At 38.1% G+C, this 26,680-nt stretch overlaps 1 protein-coding gene across 1 annotated transcript in view; it reads right to left on the bottom strand.

Annotated features, from left to right (window-relative positions):
* Positions 1–1,746: 1,746 nt before the first annotated feature.
* The window catches only part of LOC121326444 (rap guanine nucleotide exchange factor 2-like), a 139,834-nt gene continuing 114,900 nt past the window's right edge, over positions 1,747–26,680 (bottom strand). Inside the window, 24 exon segments of the mRNA XM_041269712.1 lie at positions 1,747–3,328; positions 4,015–4,302; positions 5,528–6,069; positions 7,417–7,642; positions 8,240–8,356; positions 11,444–11,581; positions 11,751–11,930; positions 12,323–12,546; positions 13,657–13,680; positions 14,317–14,440; positions 14,666–14,877; positions 14,974–15,357; positions 16,380–16,620; positions 18,430–18,587; positions 19,576–20,051; positions 20,228–20,246; positions 21,017–21,073; positions 21,075–21,280; positions 21,719–21,826; positions 22,053–22,217; positions 22,870–23,022; positions 23,588–23,746; positions 24,532–24,668; positions 25,918–26,095. Coding sequence (XP_041125646.1) covers positions 3,303–3,328; positions 4,015–4,302; positions 5,528–6,069; positions 7,417–7,642; positions 8,240–8,356; positions 11,444–11,581; positions 11,751–11,930; positions 12,323–12,546; positions 13,657–13,680; positions 14,317–14,440; positions 14,666–14,877; positions 14,974–15,357; positions 16,380–16,620; positions 18,430–18,587; positions 19,576–20,051; positions 20,228–20,246; positions 21,017–21,073; positions 21,075–21,280; positions 21,719–21,826; positions 22,053–22,217; positions 22,870–23,022; positions 23,588–23,746; positions 24,532–24,668; positions 25,918–26,095 — 4,542 coding nt within the window. The 3' untranslated portion in view covers positions 1,747–3,302.

Genomic DNA, 26,680 nt, shown 5'->3' with positions numbered 1-26,680 from the left:
TAGTGCAGCCGCCACTTTGCATTTCAGCAGAGAAACGTGAGTGAAGTCACATGATAAATTAACTCAGCTTGGCTGGGTGAAGAGCAAAAAAAAAAAAAGCAGAAAACTGGAGTTGCAAGGAGAAAAAGACAACACTGCAAAATTCCTTTCCCAAATTGGCTAATTCTGTTCCCAATGCCTAACTTTGCAATTCTGTGATCACAGAAAATCAGTATACCATGTGGTTACTGATATTGCAATATACAAAAAGTGTGTGCTATTCAAGAATTGAAAATTTTACAAAAATGCAAGCCAAGGGAGTCCATGTGTGTTATACACAGGGGCAATTAAACAGGTGTGCCTTATATTCCAAAGAATTATCAATAACAATTACTAAACTGTTTTGGGATAGCCTTGTGAAGAAAAAGTCTACAATTCATAAATGTTTAAATATGTTGTATAGATTATACAAGGATTTAAGTAAATCTATCAGATTTTTTCAAGACCAAATCCTTGACTCGAGGGAAATTTGGAAAGGCTGCAGCCCCCATTACTCACCAAGTCATAAATCTGGCTTCATTCCTAAGAAACATTATCTTGATTGGACTTCCAGCTGTGCGAACACGCTAGTTTTACTGTTTTGGATAAACAAACTTGTCAGCTTGTAGACAGTGTCCTGAGGAATTCTGAGGTTATCTATATCAAATATAGAGTAACAGTACCACCTTGTGGATAATGGAAGAAGTATTCCTTGTCTTTTTCTTCTTTGAAGTTTGTGACAAGTCTTTGTCTAGAGGAAATGGGAGGAGCTGTGGATCAAGAATAATTACCCACTGTATTTATTTTCAACGGAACAAAATTTAGGAAGGGCCTGCCTGTTTTGAGGATACTTAAACTAAAACACAGGGCATTTTCACACACACACGCCCCGAAAAAAACACCTTTGACCTAGGAGCTGTGGATCAAGAATAATTACCCACTGTATTTATTTTCAACGGAACAAAATTTAGGAAGGGCCTGCCTGTTTTGAGGATACTTAAACTAAAACACAGGGCATTTTCACACACACACGCCCCGAAAAAAACACCTTTGACCTCTTCAGTCTTTCATCTGACTGTCATCTCCAGCACAGTGGCCTGTTAAGAGAAACCGCTGCCTTTATTTTGCTACACAACTATAAACGAACAAAACGCAGACAGTACATTTCTTAAGAGGAAATCACAAGGCAAAGCAAACATCATTCTTTGCAACGTTTGAAAATCGTCACAAGGAGTCGGCATCTTGCTTTCTTTCTTTGGTTCTGAGACTTTGTTCAACTCTCCACTAAAACGTGTATGATGAAATGTGAAATTAATTTATTGTTTGAACATATCTTGAATTCTGAATCAGAGAATATATTAATGCATTTTTCAATGTTTTGAATATCTTTAGAATTCCGATTTATATATGTTATTTCCATTAACTGGTAAAAGTTAGATATTAATATCTGTGTTTTACTTGATTTACCGTAGATAAATCACCATTGTTATAAATATACATCACATCCTGAGCTTTCAAACATTGAGGAATGCGAACAGACATGACATGAATATATTACTCTACTTCAACCAAAACATGTATTCAATACTACAATGTGATTCAGACTTTTTATTTCTTAATTTTATATTTACATATTCTGATGACAGCATTTTTTTTCAAAAAACATTGCCTATACACAGTATTAAACAAGTGGAACTTGTCATAAAAAACACACACACAATGTATAGCTGATTTTTGTAATATTTATTGATTCCCAGCTTTATATAAACTGGATGTTGAGGCATAAACATTTCTACCATTTTCAACAAAAATATAACCAATATTTACAATTGTTGTATTAAAAATACAAAAAAGGGATACAGACTCCACCAATTGTCTTTCTAAAAGACATACAGGTACAAGTAGTATCAAAAGTATGAGGAAACCACCAGTTAAATGTACATTTTGCACTTGACATCACAGATCGAACTGACATTAGCAGTTCTATGTACTACAATTACCTAATGCTTATATGTTTTTGTGCAACTTGTATTAGAACTAGTATTATGCCTGCCTATATGCACACAGTCTCCATCAACTATATAATGAAACTGATTAATGCATATTACTGTTAAATTACAAATGCATAATTAACAATTTGATATATCAGCAAAGTGAAAAAGCAAAAAAAATACATGATTTCTTGGGAGAGCAAAACATTAAATAAAGCACTGATGTTATACAATACAGTGAAAAAACACTGCAATCTCTTTTTAGTTGAATCTATAACTTCACCTACTGATCAATATGATCAGCTGAGATAATAATAATAATAATAAAATTACAAGACTAGCAGTTCCTCACATTTGAGTACTAACCACATTGGCAGCCTTCAGTTTTACTGGAGTCTGTGCAACGACAACACAACACAAATTCTGTTGTACTTCAGTCATTAAAAACAGGGGTTAAATAGCAGCAGAGAGCAGGTTGTTTTATGCCAGCCTTTATTTGACATGCAGCTTGGTCTACTGTAGCAACTATCAGTTCAGCATTGCAAACACTGTTACACAGTACTGAATCTGTCCTAAGAAAAGACTTGTTTGCTCCTTAATCTGACATAGTACACAAGAATTAAAAAGCTACATTTTAGCTAGTTTTGATGCAAGATCTGAAGCTGCCTTTCACTGCAATATCATCCAGTTTATTTATAATATTACAACAAAGAAGAAACCCTAAAATTAAAAAATATATAACTTAATGTGTAAAATAATACTGTATTATGGAGACTTAAACACATTTGTTCTCTAAGCACAACACATAAAACTAACATAAAAAAACTAGTTAAAATCAGAATGATAATCACTGTGTCCTTGTTTGTAGTTTGTGCCAATAGCATGACCTTGTCTTGATTCAGAGTGCCACCATTTAAAAAAATCTCAGAGGAAGCTGTAAAACCATTATAGGCAGAGAATGTTTACAAAAAGTGCAGCCAAAGCGTGATGAATTTTGGTGAAGTGTAAACAGGGAGGGGGGTCTTGGAATGGGCCTTGTGGACAGTGACAGTGGTAGTTTGTTTTCTTACTGCGCTGTTCATTTTCAAGCGACACAGTTTTCCAAAGTGCCAAGGCATTTTCTTCACAGTATTTCACATGCAGGGGAACACAATGCCCCATGCTGCTTTAAGGCAGGGAAGGAGGCGAGTGGCATCCACCAAACTAATGAAGGAGGTCCGGGGCTCCAGTGCCTGTTGTGCTCTCCAATTGGGTGGCTTGCATCACTGGAAACAATATCCAAGAGGGGGGCTGTCAGACTGCAGAAACCTGTTCATCATCTAGTAGAAAAAATAAAATAAAAAAGAGACACATTCTGATAAGTAGAGTAATGGAACAAAAAGTCATCGTGAGCCCCAAACTTGCAATTTTTACCTTGCAGTCCTAATCAAAACACTCACCAGACACATGCAACAGCATCATTTACTAGCAATGGTACAAGGAGATACATTTTTATTTATTTTTTTTATAAATGAATGCAGATGGCACAGATCTTCTGTTAAGCCTAGTAATATGTTATGACAGGACAATTAGGAAGAAAACTAAATAGAAATACTACTCCATGTTATGAGTTTTTGTAGAATATGAACACATTCTCAAACATGTGATTAATTTGTTGTGTCTAAGAACACATTTAGGATATCTAAATGGTAATTAACTAGCCATGTAAATGTCAACAGAATAAAACGGTGCATTCTGAAACAACCCCTGCCATGATTTTGATACTATAGGACCTGTTGGGTGCAGGTCATAGTTCATACAGGGGATAGGCCAATAAGGGATGTAAGATACAACATGCAAAATAGATGGTCTCAAAATGATTCAAGGCTTTCACTTTCTACTGTGCATGCATGTTGTTCAGCAATCTATTCTTTTACCTTCCTGCCTGTTATTCATGGCCTGGTTGTCTCAGGTGCATATGCCAATGTCTTCCTCATTGGAATAAGTTTTGGACACATGGACTCACCATCCTCCTCCTCAGCCGAGAACCCTTGGGACTGGAAGCGAGATAGCCGTGGGTCTGCTTCGTTTGGTTTGTGCCATTGTGGTCGGCTCCCTGGCCTGGTGCCTGGGTGACTGTGCGTTTGTTGAGAGTCACTGGGGCGTGTCACCATCCGTGACCGCTGTAGTGCTACATTGTAATCGGGAGGCTTCCTTCCTGGGTGTGCCTGGCCTTCTGGAAAGTCTGAAATTGTCAATGCAGTATAGCCTGGCGGTGTCGGTGGAGGTTCACGATACCTGCCTTCCTTCCGTGCTGCAGTAATGCAATATATTATCATAAGAGACACAACTGACCGGTGTAAGCAAGTAGACATACAAAGAGAAACTGAAGAAAAAGCTGTTAAATAGCAATAGTGGCAAAGATAAAGTCATCCCTGTAAAATATTTCAAATATTACAAGGACCTACATTCTGTAAACAGGTTAAAAATGTTCGATGCTCTGCTCTCAAGTTTTTTAGCGTGGCATAGACTGTGTTAACTATACATCAGAAATATTAAATCAAGAAAGTAAAATGAATGTATCCTTGAATTACACAGTATACCTGGACAGTACTTACACAGTATGTACTGAGAGTGTGTGTGTTTTTTTTTTTTTTTAAACTTTAAAGCAACTAGTGTTCTGCACGAAAGCTACAGCTAGTTTTAAAAGGGCTTTTTAATTCATGACCCGCGCCAGCACTGACAGTGAAAAGAATAGGGGAGCAGGACAAACAAAAACAAACAACTGCACAACACAAATGAATGATCCAGACAATGAAAACAATAAGCAGCGGAATCAACTGTTCTGTAAGAAACTTCAACAATTCAAAATCAGTCAACCACTGTACATTGACAAATTCTGTAACCGTATTCAAATATTCATCATTTATACATTTAGAATGTTTTTTTTTTTTTTTTTTTTTTAGGTGTTATTGTACTTCTGTAATCCAGCACAACTGTCTGGTCTCAGGCGATGCCAGATTAGACAGGTTGTACTGATACTTTTGACACTAAACAAAGAAAGGTACAAAAATGGCACCAAGTAAAACAGATTTCTCATGAATTCGGGATACGAGTAACTTAAGGTCTATTTGACACAATTACTTTCTGTGACTTGCCTAAATCCAAAGGCTCAATAGCCATTGTATGGATGGCATACGGATTCTTGTTGATGTCAACATTATTATTTTTTTACTAAGCAGAACGCTATGTACTCTCTTGTTTTTACATTTTTAGGATGAGACACGCTTTCCACAAGTAAGTATAAAAGTTTATGGATACACTTTACAGCTTTGTATGTCTTGTGCATACAATTTACTCTGTTGACCTTTGCTTAAAAACGATATATTTTAATCCAAAACACACTGAAGATAAAAAAAAAAATGTTATAGAAGGGAAAAATACATTACGAGGATATTTATACTAATTATACCGACTGGATAGAAGCATATTAGTGCCTAAATTATGGTGCGTCTTCAAAATATGTTCTCATCACTTACCAATAAGACTTTTTGCTGTGCCAGATGGCACAGTTATATGACCAGGTCTACTGTGTATTTCTGTGTCTTCACTGTAAGTTGTAATGCTGCTTGTTTCAGCATCAGCGTTAACATCTTTCCCACCCCTCCTCTTTATTGTTCCAGTGTCCCCCTCAGAGTCTTCCCCCCAGTAGCCGGTGGAGGATGCCCAGCTCCCTCTGCCTTGTCCGTGATCCTGGCTGTTTCGGCTCAGCTTAGAGCTGGGGTCTGAGTACATCATCTGGTCCATTTGACAGCCTGAGGCCCAAAGTCCAGCCCCTTCTGCCAAGTTGTCAAAATGAGGATGCCCAAAAGCCAGCGTTTCCCAGCTCCTCTGGTGTTGTATGGTTTGTATATTGTCATGTGATCCACTTGAACATGAAGTCCAGCTTCCTCGACCGCTGTCTGCTGCATCAAGCGAGGCTCGGTCCCCCTGGTCCTGGGTAAGTTCTTCTGAACTCGGGGAAGAGAGGACTGTAGCACCAGGATACAGATTCCGTCCCTCTTGCATCAATGCATATGAACTGAGAGGAAACGGAAGTAGAAAATAATATTAAAAGATCTGGGCAAAATACAACTTCTAATACGAATGGGATGACAGAAAACGTTAGGTTACATTTTTATTTCAGGGAACCAGGGTTATGACAACAACTTAACGTTCCCTTTCAAGTATGAAATGTAACCACTGCCGAAAGGTCAGTATACCCAAGACGTCGCAAGGGCAACATTGCTGCACGACCACAATGCTACAAGGCTAAGCTGAGGTTGCCTTGTGCATTACCATTCAAGACCCCAGTAAAAACTAGCTACGGCTAAAAAATTGAGTGAGGAACTCACCTCTATGCTGGTGTTGAAGGGCTTACTTGGAAGCCTCCCTTAACACTCTGTTTTTTGAGGATCCAGAACATTTAGTCTATAGAACTTAGTGAAGGTATGAGAAGTAGCCCACACCGCTGCATTGCAAATGTCCTTCACAGATGTCCTTGACCTCCAGCTTTTCATCCTGTCAACATAATACGCTAGTGCCCGCATAGGACAGAGCGTATGGAGTTGCCTCTCTGTCAGACTGGAAAGGAGGTGGATGGAAGATCTCCAATTCCACAGACTGGTTGACATGAAATGCAAATAGTTTTCGGCAAAAAAGCAGTAGTAAAAGACGGAGAGTGCTTGGTAGAGCTGCGGAAGTGATGTTTCTCCAGCGTGCGTTTAGAGAAATGTGTACACAACTTGCAGAAACTGCAGTTCACCACTGCCTCCTTGGCATTCTCTGGCCCCAGGCAGCAAGAGCATCTGCCGTGCTTGTCCTCAACAAGCAGAATGGCCTTGCATGTCTTGCATGGATAAAACCCAGGCATGATGCAAGAAGCAAACAATGCAGTGTACAGTATACAGATGTACAGGCACTGTCTCAGTCTGCTTATAGAGAGCAATTAGGTGGGTCAAGACAGGCTGTAGTGTACAAATACATGTAATTAGTAAAACTAATATAGCAATTTATTCTAATAGCGCATATAATTTGTGTAAAAACACAAATGCGAAATATACAGCAGAAAAAGTACTTATCTGAACCAGCTCTCCTGTCAGGTCAGTTATTGAAAGTGGCATTGAGACCTGTGACTGCAGTGCTTTAGTGCCCCTTGGTGACCGGCCATGACTGTGTCAGAGGCTCTCCGAGCAGCTAGATATATCTTATTCAGGTTTTGGGTCTTTCGAAGGTAAATATCTGTCCAGTAATGGTTACATTATATACTTGAAAGGGAAAAGACAACTGACATGTACATGCCGTTTCCAAAAATAATTCAGCACACAGATTTTTTTTGGGGGGTAATGGCGATAGAAGATACAAGTTTTACTTTAAGTTATGTTCTTACCCAAGGCTGTATTGATCAGGATCTATAGTGGCTCTTCTTTCCATTTTCCCCACACCCAGGCTGGAATCCACAACACTGACAGAGTGCCTCTGTCTCTTGTCGTCATGCATGGGACCCGGCATCAAGTCAAAGGAAGAGTTACTAACAATACTGGAACGGGATGAAATTTCACTATGACCTGAATCTGAAAAATTGTCCACAGTTCCACTTGGCGCCAACGTATAACCTTAAAAAATAGACAGAGGAAGAGAAGCTGCTTAATTATAGTTATTGTAACTACTCAGTATCAAGCAAATCTCAGTCCTAAGTATTAGAACACTTCAGGTTTTCCAAGCAGTCACCGACAGCTGCAGTACAACAAAAACGTGTCTCACCCATTGCACTGTGAGCACGTGTATGGAAATACAACACAGTCACTGTCAGAACATACTGCCTCAACCTAGAGATTTTATAAATGAATCATCTGTAATGCTGCAGTAAGCACATGTCTACAAAACTCCAGATAAACACTAATTTTAACAAACAAAAGTTGAGCATTCCAATTCAGTAGCTGGGTTAGTAGATCAGAACCAACTTTGTTAACAACTGGCTCAGGTCTTCAAGCAAAAAGCACATGGTTAATCTCTCTTTATACATAACACTGAAGCTGAGATCTTGCAATAATCTGACTAAACTACCAATGCTGCTATTTGTCTCCGACAACCACATGTTTATCTAGAACTGTTTTGTGAAAACCCATCATTTTTGGGGTGTTTAAGTAATAATGCTCTTAAGCTTTAAAAACCACCCGAGTCTGGTGTTCAGCCTTTATAGTGAACCGCACCTATCCCATAGGTCCGCAGTGCATTGTTATTCCTGTTACTGTTCTCACTTCCCGGGAAAAAGGAGGAGCCGGTTAGGTCTGACTGCCTGGAGCCGTGAGATCTCAGCTGACTGCCACCTGACAAACAGGATGAGAAAACACTTTAAGCATCAACTACAGAGAAAACTCTGTGTTCCCAAGTGCACCATGGAATACATATATAACCCAAGTATTCTTGAACTTATAAAAAGCTTCAAAATAATATCTATTAAAAGAAAAAAAGACTCTACTACTTTGTCACAATTGAAACAACTAGTATACTGAACTGAAGCTACAGCTTCTTTTAAAAAAGGGCTTTTTAATTCAAGACCCAAGCCAGTACTGATAGTGAAAATAGGGGAGCAGGACAAATACAAATAAAACACAACAGCACAACACAAATGATCCACAGACAATGAAAACAATAAGCAACAGAATCAACGGTCCTGTAAGAAACTTCAACAATTCAAAATCTATCAACCACTGTATAGCAACAAACAGGGACGCGGGAAGTGCTGAGGGGGCACTGCGACTGTGCTGTGCTGCCGCACCGGCAATTTTTCTCGTTAACTTTAGTTTATGAAAGAGCATTTGCACTGCCTGCAAGAAAGTCATGACTCAACTGTTTCAACCAATTGCACTGCAATGTGGGTGCTGTCATTTAGTGTTTCAACCAATTAGCACAAGGCATTTTTATGCAAGGACAGACATTCATTGTTTCAACCTATCAGTGATAGTATCAGCCCCAGGCACTGTCATGCAAGAGACAGTGTTTACTTTACAACTGTATCCAGACCTAGCAGCTGCAGTTTCACTGTGCTTAGCAGCAATGCTGGATGACAAAACATTAAAAAAAGAATCTCTAACTTCTAGAACCACATTTAAAACAGTCGAGAATAAAGGATATTTAACTGTTAACCTGTCAGTATATTTCTCAATAAAACTAACCATAACCTTCCTGCATTTCTTTGTAGTAGTAAGGACCAATTAGCGTTCCCTATGCCTTTAATTTAATTAAACCAAAGAAATGTATTCTAACTTTGTATTTTTAGTGCTGCTGTCTTCTCTGTCATGATTTTTTTTTTTTTTTTACTATGCCCTTTTCTAACTGTTACTGCAACAGCTCAGGCAAATGATGCACGATAATTTCCACTTACTTACTAGTACTTACTGTATTTGGAATTCGTGATTTTTTAATAATGGCTTCAAGTAAAAAGTGACATTTATTTTCACATTTCATTTTTAGCCTCCAGCAGTGAATAGTTTTTCCAGTGACCATTGTTGATTTTGACTTGAGAGTGTTGTAATTGACCACAGGAGAATGGGGGAGTTCTAAAAAGTGTTTTGCATTGTTGATTAATACTGTAACAAGATCAGCACAGACTGAATGCGTCCTAATTGGTCGCAAGGTAATGGCAGAGTTCCAAAATGTAAAAAAAAAACAAAAAAACAAAATGTTAAATAGGGAGGGGAGGGAGGGGGTGGAAACCATTGTACATTACTGTACTACTCGGAGATAAAGCAATTATAATGGCTACACACGCAAGCTTAATAGTGTTAAACGCAGATGATTATGATGCAATACATATTGCCTTTCTGGCCATAATAAGCTTCCGTAATACAAAACTACTAACGGTGCAATCTTGCCTATTTAAAAACTAACTGAACAAAACAGACCTGGTGTGCCATAAGAAATCAGTCCAATTGATGTATGGCAGCACCACCTTCTAAAATTAGTAGACCTACTGACACTGTACAGCCCCCTGAAAATGTACAGCCGCAGGATGCGGCTCAACCAGTATCGGTGTCTTTGCAACTGCCACACTACGTCCCCAGCTGTGTCCACTGAACCTTTGTATGAGGCATTTCAACCAAAGGACTACAGATTTCCTACTCACTGCTTTGGAAATGAAAAATTCATTCGATGCTATAAAATCAGCTTAGTTTGAAAAGTGCTCATAGTATGCGAAGGAATATGATCATCTGCTATGCTTTCTGTGCATGCAAGCAACACACAAAAAGCCAATACGCACGTATCCAGACAGAATATCTGTATTTTACGAAATCAGTGGTGTGTAGTGTAAAGACTACATCCTCCTTATAGTGAGAGGAAAGCCACCAGTTTTCATTAAGGAATGCAGAGCTACAAAATATTTCAGCTTCATTTAATCCAGACCATGGTTTAACAATGCTAATTATAACTTTAAAAGACAGTTAGAGAGAACATAAATAAAATGTCAAAATCTACAAACCCTATATTAATAAGTAATACTTGCTACCAAATGCCTCTCCAGACAGTAGTGCACTGCTTTCGCACTAGCCTTTAAAATTGTAACTGTTTCCCAATGCATCTACAGAACGAACTGAAGTAATTGCTGTATAGAAGGCGGAACTCTCCCCGATTAGCAGGTGTCAGTAGCATGGTTTTCAAGTCAGTAAAGACCAGCACAATGTATAATGTTTATGTGCTTGATAATTTGAATACTTTACTTCCTATAGTTAACTAGTTTATGTACACAGTTAAGGATGGGTTGGTGTTTTATTTTCAACATGAACTTTCAGCATACTATACTATGAAATCTGTTTCAACAACATTTATCCTGTCTGGAGAATGTGCTGACAGAATCCACAGCATATATTTCCAAAATAATGATTTAAAGAAAACACAATATTTCATTGTAAAGCTCCAGAGCGTGCAGTGTTCACAGAGTGACCGAGAAAATCATTATGGTAATAGCGTACTGTAATGTTAACTACTGAAGCATCAGAGGATCACAGCTTTGGGTGACTACAACAAGTTGCACTGTTGTTCACCTTGATAAAGCCTTTATTTATTGTGGAAAGGTTGTTCTCTTTGACCGGATTACTGTTCCACATCAAATATGAAAACTGCATCACTGAAATGCTGCAAATTGCGCAGCAAAGTCAAGTCAACGGTCACTTAAATATAAATTGTATTAAATGTTGCGGTCCAAGCTGCCTCTGAATTTGATAGAATTAACCTAGAGACAAAAAATCAGCGCCAGCTTTGAATGGCATGCTCCTGGAAATACTGCAACAAAACAGGAAAGATAGAACAGTAAAAAAAGGAGAACACATCAGTGAATAAAACACACAAAAACAACATAGGGTTGTGTTTATGCTAGCTGGAAAAAAGCCAGAAGATCATTTTATTAAAATGCCTACCCTTCCTAGGTGAGCTTTGAGGGGATGTGGGAGGGGAAGAAGCATTTGATATGGTGTCCTCTGGTTGCTTTTTATGTCGGTCACCTACTTCTTCTGACAAGGCCAGGATTTTCTTCAAGGCTTGAGGTGAACTGGTACCTTGTCAGAGGCAAAATAAAATGTATGCGTTATTTAATTTACTCAGGTCACAGGTATACTAATATTTAAGTCTTTACTTGCTCTTAGGGAGAAACTGACAAGTTAAATGGGCTCAATGGGAACTAAATCATTAGATTTGGTAGGGCAGACCTTAGTCTTATTTACTTACCAAATGGTGGTAGATCCTTGACCGGTACTTTCTTGCGAGAAGGATAGAGTGAAACAGCAGGGACCTGAAGTGCCTGATTTCCTTTCTGTTGATGCTGCTGCTGTTTCTGCTGACTTACAGCTCTGGGAACTACAGGAGATGTGTCTGGCTTCCCACCCTTTTTGTCTCCACACTTAGGCACTGTTATACGAAGAATGTAATTGCAATGAGCGGAAACCCAGTCTGCGAGTCCTTAGCCATGTGATTTTACAACAAATATTACATCAGAAAAATACATGAGCACCACTACAGTAAGGGAGTGCAAAAGAAGTGTGTTCTACTGAAAATAGTAACTAAACCTGCCAAATTAGTTGTCCAGTGTAAAATCCTGGTATTACAGTTTTTGTCTGTATATGTGCTTTTCCTACGAAGAGCATTAAAGTGCGCAAGTTGCTGCTATGTTTTTTTGTTTTTTTTTCATTGCCATGTTAAAGCAATAACTTAAAACAGGAAATGGCTCAACTCCCCTGCTTTTATTATGCTGCAAGTGCCTTTTATCAAACTGTTAAGCTGTTTTGGGGTGGGAGACTCACATGTGTTGGTGGAAGGCTCACACTGCAAGGAGATGGTCTGAAGGTTTTCTTCATTTGTATCCAGAATCAGGTTTGACAGGTATTGCTTGACCTTGCGGGCCATCTGGGCATCCTCGTACAGCTTCTTCGCATTGAGGAAAGAGCTTCGACGCACACGTTTTTTGTGCCCTCCGGTCTGGACCACATCCAACACGGCAGAGTTGGTGGTTCCCTGGCTGAGAGATCTGGAACGTGGAAAGAGACAAACAATATATAGGGATGTAGCTGTGTTCAGCAACGGAAGGCGAGCTGAGGCGTAGAGACTCAAACGTGCACCAAGTCGCATTAATCTCAGCTCACAACATTCCATGCCTCATTCCAGTAAATTCAAGTAAAAGTTGTGCTACAGGTAGGGGAGAGAGCAACACTGTTTCCCCTCTGCCATTTTAAATATATATGGGGATGAGGCACTAGAGATATAAAGTACCCTGCTTTGCTTCAACCTGGCAACCCCATGGTATAGTGGGCTACATTTCTGTCTGGTGTCTTTTCAAGGTGTGTATATGTAGCTACATAAGCTGAAGCAGCATTGAAAGCTCATGCAGTCAGAGGTTATTGTTACATTAAAGCTGCTTCTCAAGCTTAGGGATTCTACATCATATAAGTTATTAAATGGACCTATTTTTACATACAGCAAGTACATTAAGGGATCGTTGTGTTGTATTTATCAAACTTTGCAGCTGTAACATGACTGTTATAATATTCATATGGCAGGACCTCAGCAAAAACTGATACTAAAAATAAGAATCTACATTCACATTTGCAAGTTCACTAAACAAGTTAGAACTCAGCAAAGCTTCTGATTTGTACTTATTTGGAAAATACTTTGTTATGTTAGAGGTAAAATCCCCAATTCTTCAATAGCATTGGCATTAACGTTGAGTCTGAAATAAAATAGTTCACTTTTTTGTGTTTTGTTTTTAGTAATGAGCAGCACAATTCACTGTTAGTGAGTATAGATTATTTTGGCCCCTATTTAATATTTTTATAGTTGTAAGTGTAAATGTATGAAATCAATGTATTTTAAAACACAATGTTGTCCATAAATAAGCTCTTATGCTTCTTGGACACAAATGTTTTCCAGTTTTCGTTAACTTAAGCCATAATGACATAAGTTTCACCCTTATATCAAATAAGTTGGATAACATGTTTGCCAGAGCAGAAGTGTTAAAACTGAATACAAATAAATAAAAACATAAAAATCAGCAAAGCATCAGAAAATTAGGAGGCAGACAGGGAAAAATGCAAATGGGCAGAACAGCATGTCGTCAGAGTGAAATTGTCACCAGACTTACCCAAGACTCCTCCATTTCTTCTTCCTGTAAGTGAGAGCCATGAATAGTGAAGCATGGGTACAGGAAGAAAGACAGAAAGAGAAAGAAAGAAAGAGAGGGGAGGGAGAGAGATATCACAAGCTTAGACAGGAAAGATCAGAACCCAAGATGAGCAGTATCCAAGCTCCATGGACATATAAAAAGCCTAGATGTTTCAATCACAATATTTTAGCATGAAACATGGATTTCAAGAGACCACAGCACCTTTAACTCAAAGCAGTGAAACACATTATGCATAGGCTTGGTTCACAGGGATATTGAAGCAAGCTGAACCACCACCATGTGGGATGAATTGCTGATTGTGCGTGCGTCAAGCAATAATGCGCCTAAACTCTACAAAATCAGTAGTAAATCCATGATGCTTCTTTCAAATGAATAAATAACATGATTTGAAATATTGCACATTGGAAACATTCAAATCACAAAAACTGTGGAGCAAAGGGTAGCTTGGCTTAGCTCAGTTCCTCTACTATAGTAAGGTATTTCTGGTGAATTATGTTAAAACCACATTTTTCCAATTTTTTTTTTTTCTTCCCCCAGTAATAACATCGTTTTATAAACATAACAGCATTGTCCCTAGCCAGTAATGTACTATCACAAGTTAAGTTTTTTGATACATACCTCGTCCTGAACATCAGAGCAGGATCCATGTTAACAGAAGCCATTCGGCCAACATGACGTATCTCTTTTGCTATCATTCTTAGCTTCTCAAAATTCACCAAACCATCCACTTTGGAGTCATTGCCTAAAAAGGGTAGAAAGACACCACAAACATTCTGAATTCAGACTATTTCAGGAGGATCATATTATGGTTAACATCCAATTATACCTACTTACCACTTAAATGCTTCAAACGTTTTGGGTTTTTTTGCCAGTTAATACCAACTCCCCCCCCCCCCCCCCCCCCCCCCTTTATTATTTATAATAATGTGTTTAACAAAACAGTAGTGGAAGTTTTGCTTTATAATACCTTCATGCAGGAATGTGAGATCCTTTTTTATGACAGGAAAGAGAGGAATAATGGGAGGCTGCAGATTCTGGCTGTTGAGGACATTGCGATATTTTGCCATGTTCCTGGAGGGGTCAAAGAGATCCTGCAGGTCTTGAAACAGCTTCTCATATTTACTAGGAAGCTTCTCCCAGGTACCACGCAACCTTGATACTGGAGCCAAGTTTAATCCACTGCAAAAAAAGCACAAAATGTATTCTCTCTATAAACACTATAAAGCTCCCCTCAATCAGCCATGCATTCTTCCCTAGCTTGTTCATAGTTTTTACCTGATGATTGCAAACATGGAGTTGAAGTTCTTGCACTCTCTGCAGTGCAGGGCGATCTTGATGAAGTGCTTGATGATCTTCATCCTCTTGAGCTGGTTTTGTTCCCTCACGATCTCCGTGGCCACCCAGAACGTTTCCTGGTTGATGACCTCCTCGAACTTCTTGAGGTTCGCCGAGCCGGTCTTGGACTTGAGCTTGAAAAGGTCGTCCATGTACTCGGTGGGCTCGATGTTGCGGAACAGCTCAAAGTTCCTCATGGAGAGCTGTGTGGCCACTTCCACTGTGCTGAGCTGCAGCACCGAAATCTGGCTCTCCCGCAGCAGGTCCTGGGCATCCTCGTCTGAGCACAGAGTCTCCGTCTCCATGTTGTTCTTCAGGTAATACCTGTAACAATAAGGAAGAAAAAAGACAGCCAAAAAATAAATGGTTTTCAAACTCAAATGGAACTTTTATAGAGGATATGCCCAACAAAATTCATGACCTAGTCTCTCTTATCAACTCTCTTTAGGGCAGTCATAATTGGTCACTTAGGTGAAAGAGAAACATTTTTTTATACGTCAAATGAAAGCATCTTTTTCATTTAGATGAACAAGCTATTAAGTTAATCTTCATATACCTTCTCTTTTTAGGATAACAGTATACTTCACCTCCAGCAGATGGCAGTCTTTTCAATTTTACAGTGAACGCTTGCTGCTGCCTGCTAATGCATACCGCACTGCACCTTTCAGTAATACTTTAATAAAGGGAAATAAATTCACAATGCAAACATGAATACATGTGGGCAAGACGGAGAAGCCTTTGTCGGCTCATGAAAAGTCAGGAAACAAGCATTAATAAAGAAAATAAACTGCTACTGAGAACCGATAGCTGGTTGTAAAACTACAAATTTCACACTATATAGTACACAAAACTAAAATAAATTGCTGGTTTTGACTAACTTATAAACCTACACAAGCACTCCAACTGTCAATAGACGTTCCAACCCACTCAATAATGTTACAGCTTTGAAACACATAGACAGAGCACTAGACGTTACTCAATATTCAGTGCATGATCAGATGATTTGATCTGACACCTTAGCTGCACTACGTTCAAGATTTGATCTACAACATGGAACAGTAAAATGATTAGCAAGTCATTTGTAGTTTGTGTCATATTAACATCCTTGGAAAACAATGTCCTTTATTTAGCCAAAGAAAAAATTGACAGTCTGTGCACCACAGATAGACACTTTAAAACATAATGACTGCAAACCAGACCAAAGCTATAAATTTGTTTACTGCAGGATCCCAGATAATGTAAATGACATCAAGGCTTTCCATCCAGCCCTTTACCAAATCAATGAGTTAATTCAGACACTTTAGTCTTCACTGGTTTATCATTAGAGTTGGATCTCATACTCCTACCTTCCACTTAGCTGTATTCTGTCTGCCAGTTTGGAGAGCTGATCCGGAAGCCGCCTTTGCTTGATGACACCTTCTGGGGTGACTGAGACTTCACATAGAGAGTAGGCCTCGGGGGCTGCGGTCAGTGCAAACTCCCGGATAGCTTGGACCACGACTTCCATGGCAGTTGTGTCTTTGCTGATTATGATATAGCGGCTCTGCTGGTCTGCCTTGAAAACCCGCAGGACCTGGTCTGGTAAATCTATTATGGGCAAAAAAGGTATCAGGGAATATGTAATTCTGAGAGCAGACAACAAATTAATTATTACATTCATCATGATTCAATTTAGCCAAACCATAAAGAATTTGATTTCAGATATACATGTAAAATCTCTATTTACCCATTTGATTTTAACACAACCAAGAAAAGCATGGAAATATTATATAGCATAAAATATAAAAGCCTTAGAAATCTGCATAGTGGCACAGTGATACAAAATATAGCAGTGTCCACGTAGGCTTAAATACTGGGAGGGTTAAAATGGCAGTTTAGCAGCATTTATTTTCTTGACAAGAGTAGGATACCTTCCAGAGATAACATTTTATATTTAATGTTCGTTAAAGTCTGCCGTAATCACTGGACTTACTTTAAATCAGTTTCAAGTCCACTGCTAGAAAGAAATGTGGATCTTTGTAACAGTTTTTTTTTTTGTTCCTTCCAGTTTCTAGCATTTATACTGTGCTTAAATGTCAACTGTATTCCTCCTTGTTAACACGCAGCAGACCTAGGCAGTCTCCACTGAAAGTATCACAGTGTCAAAGCAAAATCATGAGACTTTTTATAATGGCTTTTAAGCAAAGCAGAGTTTATGTCATGTGCCAGGAGGCAAAAGGATCACTACAGTGCAGATTGCATCTTACCTAGTGAAAGGCTTGGTACATGTAAACCATGTGGAGCCATTTTTGCTTTGACATGTCATGCAATGGGTAGTTCCATAATTTTTGCGGCATGCCAGTTTACCCTTATTTTAATTGTAATACTGCAAAGCTACTACAGCAATTATCTGCATGAAACATACATGCTTAGCATGGCGAGAGAGCGCTTTTTCATATAGTGGTTTTAAGTTATTTAAAAGAAGAGTGTATTAGTGAAGTCATGGGGAGGTTACCTGTTAACTACTGAATTCTGAAATACTCAAAATTGAGATTGTGCAGAATAATCTTTTTATTTCTACATTCTATATGGGTCAAGACATAATAAAGCACATGCATCTTTAACAAGATTTACAGTACAACAGCCTTCACCAAATCACGCTGTCGCGCTTTGCAAAGGGGTGAGATATGCATGGCACTAAACTATTATAAAAAAGCGTCCCAATCCCATCTGTCATCCAGATACAGAAACGGTTAGCTTTTTGTCAATGAGAAAAATACAGTAAAAGGTAAAGCAAGCACCATACGAGGGTGCCATAGTAAGAGTCATGCTTTGATAAAAGCAAATGGCTCAATGCACAATTGACATTGAACAGAATTCAGATACTCACTATAAGAGCCTGTGGCTGAAAGAGGACACAAATAAAATATTTAGTGGAAGAATCAAATTTCAACTAATTTAAAATCATTTATTATATTAGCTATATTGTTAAACCTTTTACAGTCAGATAGTCTCCTATTCCCTCCACCAGCAGCGGTATCTCAATTGCACAACACACACACACACACACACACACACACACAACCAAACTGTGGGTATGAGGATCTTATCGAAATTGGTGGCAGATTTTTTCCCCAGTGCTATAACACCTGCAGAAGTACAGGACTAGAGCAGCTGTAGGTTTCTTCACATCCACTGGGCAAATAAAGTCATGGCAGACTAACCTGGAGTTAGAATTCTAAATTACTGCATCAGTCCTGCTTGTTGTCCATTAATCTCCCTTATGTGGGGAAAAAAGCATTCTAGGGGGTCATATGCCTAAACATGCAGATGCTGAGGTTCCAATTAATGTACCCGGATGTAAAAGTAACAACAAAACATATTAAAGACTGTCAGACAATACTCGGGAGCACTTACCTGGAGGATTGTTGAAATCCAGAATGCGGTGATGAGACTGTAACAGATCAGGGTTGCTGGAAGATAAGGTCCCACTCACAGGCAATGTAGTGGGGATGTGCTTTGACTGCCTTAGCCCCACGATGCTGTCATCCTGAGAGTGGCCAAGGCCAATGTCACTGGATAGAACAAGAAGCCATGAACCTTTAGTTTGTAAAGATGGGCTTCGAACAATGTTCTGCTTTACAGTGCATGCCTAATAGTAACACACATGCCACACTTCTGTAAAATTGAATTTGTTATGCAAGTAGTTCTTCCAGCATGTTTTCTTTAATATAACAAATCTGCATTTCAGTCACAATGGGCAAGACAGCAGACCTGACAGACTTGAATTGCTCGGTTGGTTTACATCACAATATTTATTATATATGCATGTTAGGCAGGCAGATTTCATTATGTTGGCTAGCCAACGTGCTTAGTATGCTCACCCATAACATGCATTTGCATTGTCAATCACTTCATTGCAACAAATCAGACTGTTATTGCAGAACTACCAATATCCCGTTTTTGGTTTTTATTCTACATTTGCCACCAACCCTCTTCCCTGCATTTGTGTGCAGATACATAATTGCTATTATATTCAGGTTTTAGTTTCTCTCCTCTACCCATTATGCCCGATAGAAAAAACAGATGTTTAATTAAATACATGTTTCCTTTCATCAGGGGAATGAAATGTAACCAGTTGCTGCAATACAGAAGATGGTTACTAAGATTACATTTTGATGTATGGTGTGGGTGATCCGTTACACCTTACAATCACATGCTGACATCACATAAATTCAATTGTAGCAGGGTAGAAACTATATAATGTATACTGTACTTTAAACTAAGTGTATTTTATTTTTGAAAGTAACCAACTAGAACAGCATGTCAGTGCCCCATTTTGAAAGTCACATGCCACATACAAATGATTACTAATGAAAAAAAAAAAAAAAAAAAACAACAATCTTGACTGGCAAAACACTACTACATTATAAATTGCAATTTAAGTCAATTTACCAATACAGAGTGTTTTATAGTTATGGATGATGTATTTGTATGTAAACAATGGGCTTGGGACAGGGCATTGTGGGTCTAATGCATAACACATAGATAGAAAGAGCTTACTTGTATGGTTTCTGGGGTAGAATGCTGATGCGAGTCTTGTCAAGTATTTTCTTCAGCTTGTTCCTTCCTCCTACAGTGTTGGCCTTAGCCTTCTTGTTGGCTTTTTCGAGGCCGATCACCTGCTCAACATCCACAGCCAGGTCCGGGATTGAGTAGCGACTTGTTTTTTTAATATCACCAATCTTGGGTAGATGGGGAGCACCATTCTTCTTTTCCTCAGCTGGCCTTGCTAAAAGCTCTTTAAATACTGTAACAATAACCAACAAAGTTGTCACAGACTGCACAATGCTGGCTTCTGGGGTTTCTTTTTCAGTGAGAGATGGCACCAAATCTATCACGCTGATCTCAGAGGTTATTCTTGGCAGCCCTGTGCCTGCTGCATTTAAAACTAAAAATTGATCCAGGCCTTGACAGCAGCAGGTGCAATCTGGTAATATTGGTCTTGTCATCAGGTCTCCAATGTATGCCAATTTTAGCTTTGGTCATGCACACAGTAAATGGAGCAAATAATCCAAACTCAGTGCCAATTATAGATACAATAGAAAACTCCTAAATACACCAGGGTAATGAATCAATATTGACCTGCATTTTCCTTGTGCACAAGCTAGGGTGCATCAGTAAGTTCAAGAAGTATTAGGAGACCAAGCCCTACAGCACAGGGTGTTTTAACCCTTAAAATAACAAAAAAAAAGCAATAAATAAATAAATAAATAAATAAAATATATATATATATATATATATATATATATATATATATATATATATATATATATATATATATATATATATATATATATATATATATATGAACTTGTCCAAACATTTTTCCAGTCTTAATGTCCAGTAGACATGTTGAACAACTTGTGCACGTTCAACGAAAAGACTTTAGTAGCCTATCATCGGTATAACTGACCACAAATTCGTAAAATACTTGATGGAATACCATACACTACGTTCGTTTGTATGCAAGTTGAACATATTTACACACTTTACAAAATCTATATATATATATTATATTATATTATCTATCTTTGCTATATATATTATATCTATATAATATATATATTAATGTAATGTTGTTGATAAACTAAGATTTGTGAATGGTTTGTTCAAACAAAACAAGTCACTATCAGTTCATAGACAACAAGAAGTTCTAAAGTCACCAGAACCTTTAGAAATTGTAAGAGTTTCAAAACAGGTCCATTGGAGGTCAATAAAAAAAAAACAAAAAAAAAAAAAAAAAAAAAAAAACAACTTATGAAAAATATGTTACCTGTGTAAGAAACATAAGCTGACTTTGGGTGTAAACTTCTGCTAAACCTTTATACCACTAAAGAGGTATGGTAACAGGTATTAATTTGTGTAGAAAAGGTGAACGTAACATTATCATGTTCACAGTACCATTTAAAAACCTGGAACAGGAACAAACCACAGGAACTACAGGTCCTTTAGAGCTGAACTGCATTTTCTAGCAGAACTGAATGAAAAGTTAAAAGAATACCTGGTCACCACGTTTTATTCCAGCTTCAGCAGCTTTGCTCCCAGTTTCTACACTATCTATGAAGATTCCAAACCGTTTCTCTGACCCTCCCAAAAGGGTGAAGGGCAAAGGGGCCTCCCTGGAAGGTTTAGTTAGGGTTACTAGTCTTCGTTTGGCTTTAGCAGCACAGGCAATATTTAACAGTCTTAGATGTCCACACATTTTCTGCAAAACAGAGAAAAACGCAAATGCAGTTCAATGTGTATAATGTACACACATATTATTCAACCACGTACATACTGAACTAGGCAATCTTTGTTTGGATTTTTGTATGTTGCCAAGGTTAAGTTATATAACCCTGAAGTATTTAGAACAACCTTTTTGTAAATCCTGCCAACTTAGTGACAAGTATTTAAAAGTGCCAAACTAGATCTCCTCAAACAATGTTTACTTGTGTTTTTAACAGTGTATTACAAGAGCAAACTTTGGGATTATTCTAATTCTAATCTGCCAATACCAAGGAAAGTAAGACCGCATCAAGCATGTTAAATTATTGAGAAAAGGGCAATACGAGCAGGATTCTGTTATCCCAACTTAAGATGTCAGCTAACTGACTTACAGGTAGCACTGCCATAAAGTGTTTCCTGGAAGACATTAACTTACCTCTCTTTCTAAATTGTTTTCAAATTCTTCAAGAAAGTGAGTCATGGCGGGGTCTCCTTCAAAGTCATTGAAGTGATTGTTTACCCACAGCAACACTACCCGTGTAACCTACAAAAACATGTATGTATTATGCCTGGTTTCAAGGTATATTTTTGTTTTCCTTTAATTCATATGACAATAAGTATTTACCGCTAACCTCACAATTCTAGTCACTGCAAACAGAGGTGAACAAGAGGTTACACTAGTTTTTGTTTCATCCAACCAGGCAACTCAACTGTGAAAAAAATGCATTACATACAGAAAGTCTGTCCAAAACAGCACACAGAAACCATACCTTGTCCCTGAGGCTAGGGTCATTAAACCACTCCAGCAGCTTCTTGCCTACAATCATTGGGCTGGAGAGAAAGATCCTGTATGTCAGGAGAAAGTCTTCAATGAATGTGGGATCCACCACAGAGTGCTCCTCAACCAGATGCATTGTCAGCCTTTCTGTTGTCCCCTGTAAGATTAAAAAGGGATATTCTGCATCATTTAGCCATATAGAAAACAAAAAATCTCAATTACAGTAGGTATAGAGCCTGACCTGACCCTCTTCTCCTGATCTACCCCTCCTACACACACACACACACACACACTTACACACATTATGTTTTCCTATACTTGTGGGGACTTCTCACTGACTCTCACTATATTTATTTACTATTTCTAACTCCAGTCAGACAAAACTCCACACAGGATGAAAGTCGACAACAAACTAAATATTTTGGCACTTTTATTTATTTTTTTAAAGGCATATTTATTTCTTAAAAAGGTGTTTTACAAAGTGAGAACGTCCCCACAATGTCTTTTTCAGGAGTTACGATGTTTGTTGGGACATTTTCTCAAATTTTGTCCCTACATTGATAGTAATACCTGACCACACACACACACACACACACACACACACACACACACACACACACACACACATTATTATAGAATAAAATACTCTACTTGGTTTAAAATGGGAGAAAAAACTAATCAGATAAACAAACATGCCACTAGCTTTTTATAACCAAGTCTACTCCATTTTCCATAAAAACAACAGATTATATGAAGGTTCCACCCACACATCCACTCAGTGTAGCTACCCAGTCCTTGCTCTAGCTTACCTTGATGACAATGTGTCCTTTCCTGGTCCCAGTGCGATCAAGCTCCCGGTGCTCCTTCACCATCACAATCTCTCCCTCCTCCTCTACCTTCTGCATGTTCTTCTCTACCTGATTGAGAATGCAGCAGTATTCCTGCTGGGCTATGCAAACAAACTGCAGAGAAGCACAGACAAAAAATATGTGGTTTTATAGATGGTGAAATTGAAACCCAGCTTCATCTTGTTCTGCAAATCTTTCATTTTAAATAACACAAAACTTGACTAGAAGCCGAGGGAATTTACTCAGATCAATTACATTATTTTAATACTCCTGATACCAGTCAATTATACAAGCTGAAAGTTAACTGAATGTAATGGGTGTTGGAATCCTGCCACTGTGTGCAATTTCCTCCTGTCCGTGTTTTAAATATTATTTTTCTTTTTTTTTTTAATGGATGTATTCCTGTCAATACAGGAAGTAAAAAAAAATGCACTGCATCCAGTATCAGAAAAACTCAAACAGATACTGTATATTAAATATAATTTTCTTAAATTTTGCTTTACTCTATAATGACGGTACAATAAACATAGTACAGTACTGCATGGCGAGTCTGTAATGGTTTGTTAAACAGATTTATTTATCCCACCTTATCTTTAGAACCCAGGTCCAACTACTGTATCCATTTCTTAAATAAATCATGCACCACTTTTCAGCCCTGCTTTTTGCAGGCAGCTCTCACCTGGCAATCATCCACTTTGGTTCTCATCACTCCTTTCATGAACTCTTTCTCCATTGTAGGGGAAACCCCAAAGCTGTTCCCCATACACAGGATCTCTGTATGCCCATCGTGGTACGTCACTTCCACAGACCCATTCAAAATCACTGACCACGAGTCCAGCTAAAATCAGGAACATTACGAAATCGTATTTAACAAAATCATGTTTAACTTCAGTAAACAAAGCATATTTTGACAGTAGAGAGAATGAGGGGGAACACACTGTAGTAGATTCACTAACTCAAGGTCCTCCCCAACTAAACAGACCTTTATTTCTCCGTGAGATTTATATAAACCATACAAAAGATAAGGCAATTAGTTTGCCATGTACATCCATGCACAGCTACTCTGACTGGCATCTGTGAACTGTCTTTAGATTCAAGCACCTTATGTCAAGAGTATTAAATCTGCTTACAATGGGGAAGAATAGAAGATATTTATGATATGTATATTTTGATTAAAAAGGCAGAACTTAAGCCATCACGTTTTTAAAATAGTATGGAACCATTTATTGAGGTCAATTTGAAAAGCCTTTTTATTCCATACCCCAAAGCCAACAGACATCTGGCTTGGAACTAACAAAGCAAAAGTATAAACAAATAAATTAATATCGATATAATATATAAATATATATATATATATATATATATATATATATATATATATATATATATATATATATATATATTTTTTTTTTTTTTTTTTTATTTTGTCTAAAGCCACAACAAATGTGAATTGACAAACAAGCCACCTAAAGTAAAAGATTGTCATTTATGCTAAGTGTTCACAAATGCTCTATGACCCGTTCCAGTTTGTACATGGAGTAAACCTACTGGTTGAAGGCACGGTAATTCCCGACCCGTCCACGGCAGGAACAAACAGTCTGCAATAAAAGTAATTCTACTGACCTCTTCCCCGTCATTGAGCACTATTGTTCCGGCTCGCTCTACCACTGCAAACACCATCACCGCACACAGCTCTCTCCGCACGGACATTGTCATGTTGGCAAATGCAGGCAGCTGATGCATGAATTCCAGTAATTGTTCTGAATTGAAGAAAAGAAAAATGAAAAAACAAGTTATGAAAACATCAGATTTAGACGCAATAATCCATATAGGTGAAAGAAAATGATGAGCACAGATCACTATACGGTTCTACTTTAGGTCGAAACTTCGAATATACTACACAAATCTGAAAACAAGATAATCGTTTATTAAAGGTCTAATGCCGTATGTGCTGTAAAAACAAGGCTAACTACATGTAAAGGATAATTTATACAGATTAAAGGGAAAAAAAAGATCAGCAGAACAAGGACTCATCTAATAACAATGCCTCTCCTGTTTAACCATTTGTAATTTTCAAGTGGAAAAACACCATAAGGAGAACATTTGTTTCTTTAAGGGTGTTTGACAGTGTAAATATGAAGCTTGTTTGAGCAGGAACAGCCAGGGATTTAGAGACTTAAATAATGCATGTGCTCCAGTAACCTATTTTTTTAAGCCAACTGGCAACCATTTCGCTACAGCATTCTTGATTCATTACGTTATACTACTCTTCTACAAACAGTTAAATATTAAATGAAATCTTGTAACTATAGAGTAACTGACAACATGTTAACTTGATTTTTAAACCTAAATCCTACAATTAGGTTTTACATTTTGTTATACATGTAGCCAACCAATCATAGTAAACCGGTATAATATTTACATACTCTATAGTAACACTAGCGGATAGCAGTGTTAACGATGAGAACATATCTGAGTCCAAATTTATGTCAGGATGTTTTAGATGTCTCCAAAACACTTACACTGCAGCAAATAAATGTGTAGAAAGACAATGCTGTCTGTAGATGCAATATCCACTGCATATAATTGGATATCTCAGACTATGATTCATTTGTATCAACTTTCACAGCAGCCATTAAGAAATAAAAGGCTTGATGTGCACTCTTCTGATGATTTTATTGCAGAAAAGCATACCAAACCAAAGTTGCAAAGATCAGCTGGTTCCTTGAAAACCTTCACAGAATCACTTCTTTAGAAAGGGCATTTTTAAATTTTATTTATTATAAAATTATTTTATTTATTTTTTGCAGGTGCATAATACAATAAATAAAATAAATAAATGGGACAATAATTGGTCATGAAAATTAGGCAGACAGTCTGAGTATGCTAGCTGGTGTCAGTGAGAAGATAAAGACTCATTTGTGGCTAGGCCGAATTTGGTGGCCGATACCTCCTCATTTGTAGCAGATCGCTTCAGCCATATCTCCAGTAACGAGCATGATGACTCACCAATGTCATCGTCAGTCCGGTCCATGGGGTCCTTCTCAAGGCAGTCACGGACAATATCCCGACTCATCAGAGGGTCTGAAGCACGTTCAATATCCTCCTCATCGTCATCCTCCTCAGAGTCCACTGCTGTTTCGGGCAGCCCACTCAGATCCATCTCCCCGGCCTCGCTCTCTGTGGCCTAGCCAGACATACAATAACAATACACTAACTCAAAAGCAGAGTGACGTTCACATTCAATTTGAAACAACTGCCATGGTAAAGGCCTTTTTTTTTTTTTTTTTTAAAGCAGATTTCAGTGGAATTTTGTGTAGCTGAAACGACCAATTGTTTTTAGTTCGTTTTCATTATACAGTAATACAGCACTAGATTTCATCACAGGCGTGTTGAAGAGTTAACTCAGTATGAGCTAACAGTCAGGTTAAGAACTGCAAATAATTACACAGCTCCAGGTCATTACTGTCAAATTTAAGCTGCCAAAGCCCCCAGAGGCACATGGAGGCACTCCAAGAATTAAAACCTGTAACAAATGCTGCAATATTCCCAATACTATGAAGATGATTATAAAAATGATAATTGTGACCAAGTATGTGATAAAAGCCACACTGCATCACTTTTAAAACAAGTTGACACAATCTTTGACAATAATTCAGCAACATTATTATCAAACAGATGGAGGGACAGGTATCAAGGCATTAGTCCTGCTGAGGACTGAAGCAGGCTCCTGTGGGAAACACTCTTGACATCAATGATTGCTCCCTTAACC

This window comes from Polyodon spathula, chromosome 2 (assembly GCF_017654505.1).
Source record: "Polyodon spathula isolate WHYD16114869_AA chromosome 2, ASM1765450v1, whole genome shotgun sequence".
Lineage (NCBI taxonomy): Eukaryota > Metazoa > Chordata > Actinopteri > Acipenseriformes > Polyodontidae > Polyodon > Polyodon spathula.
Note: the sequence above shows the minus strand (reverse complement) of the source record. Positions and strands in the feature narration are given on the sequence as shown.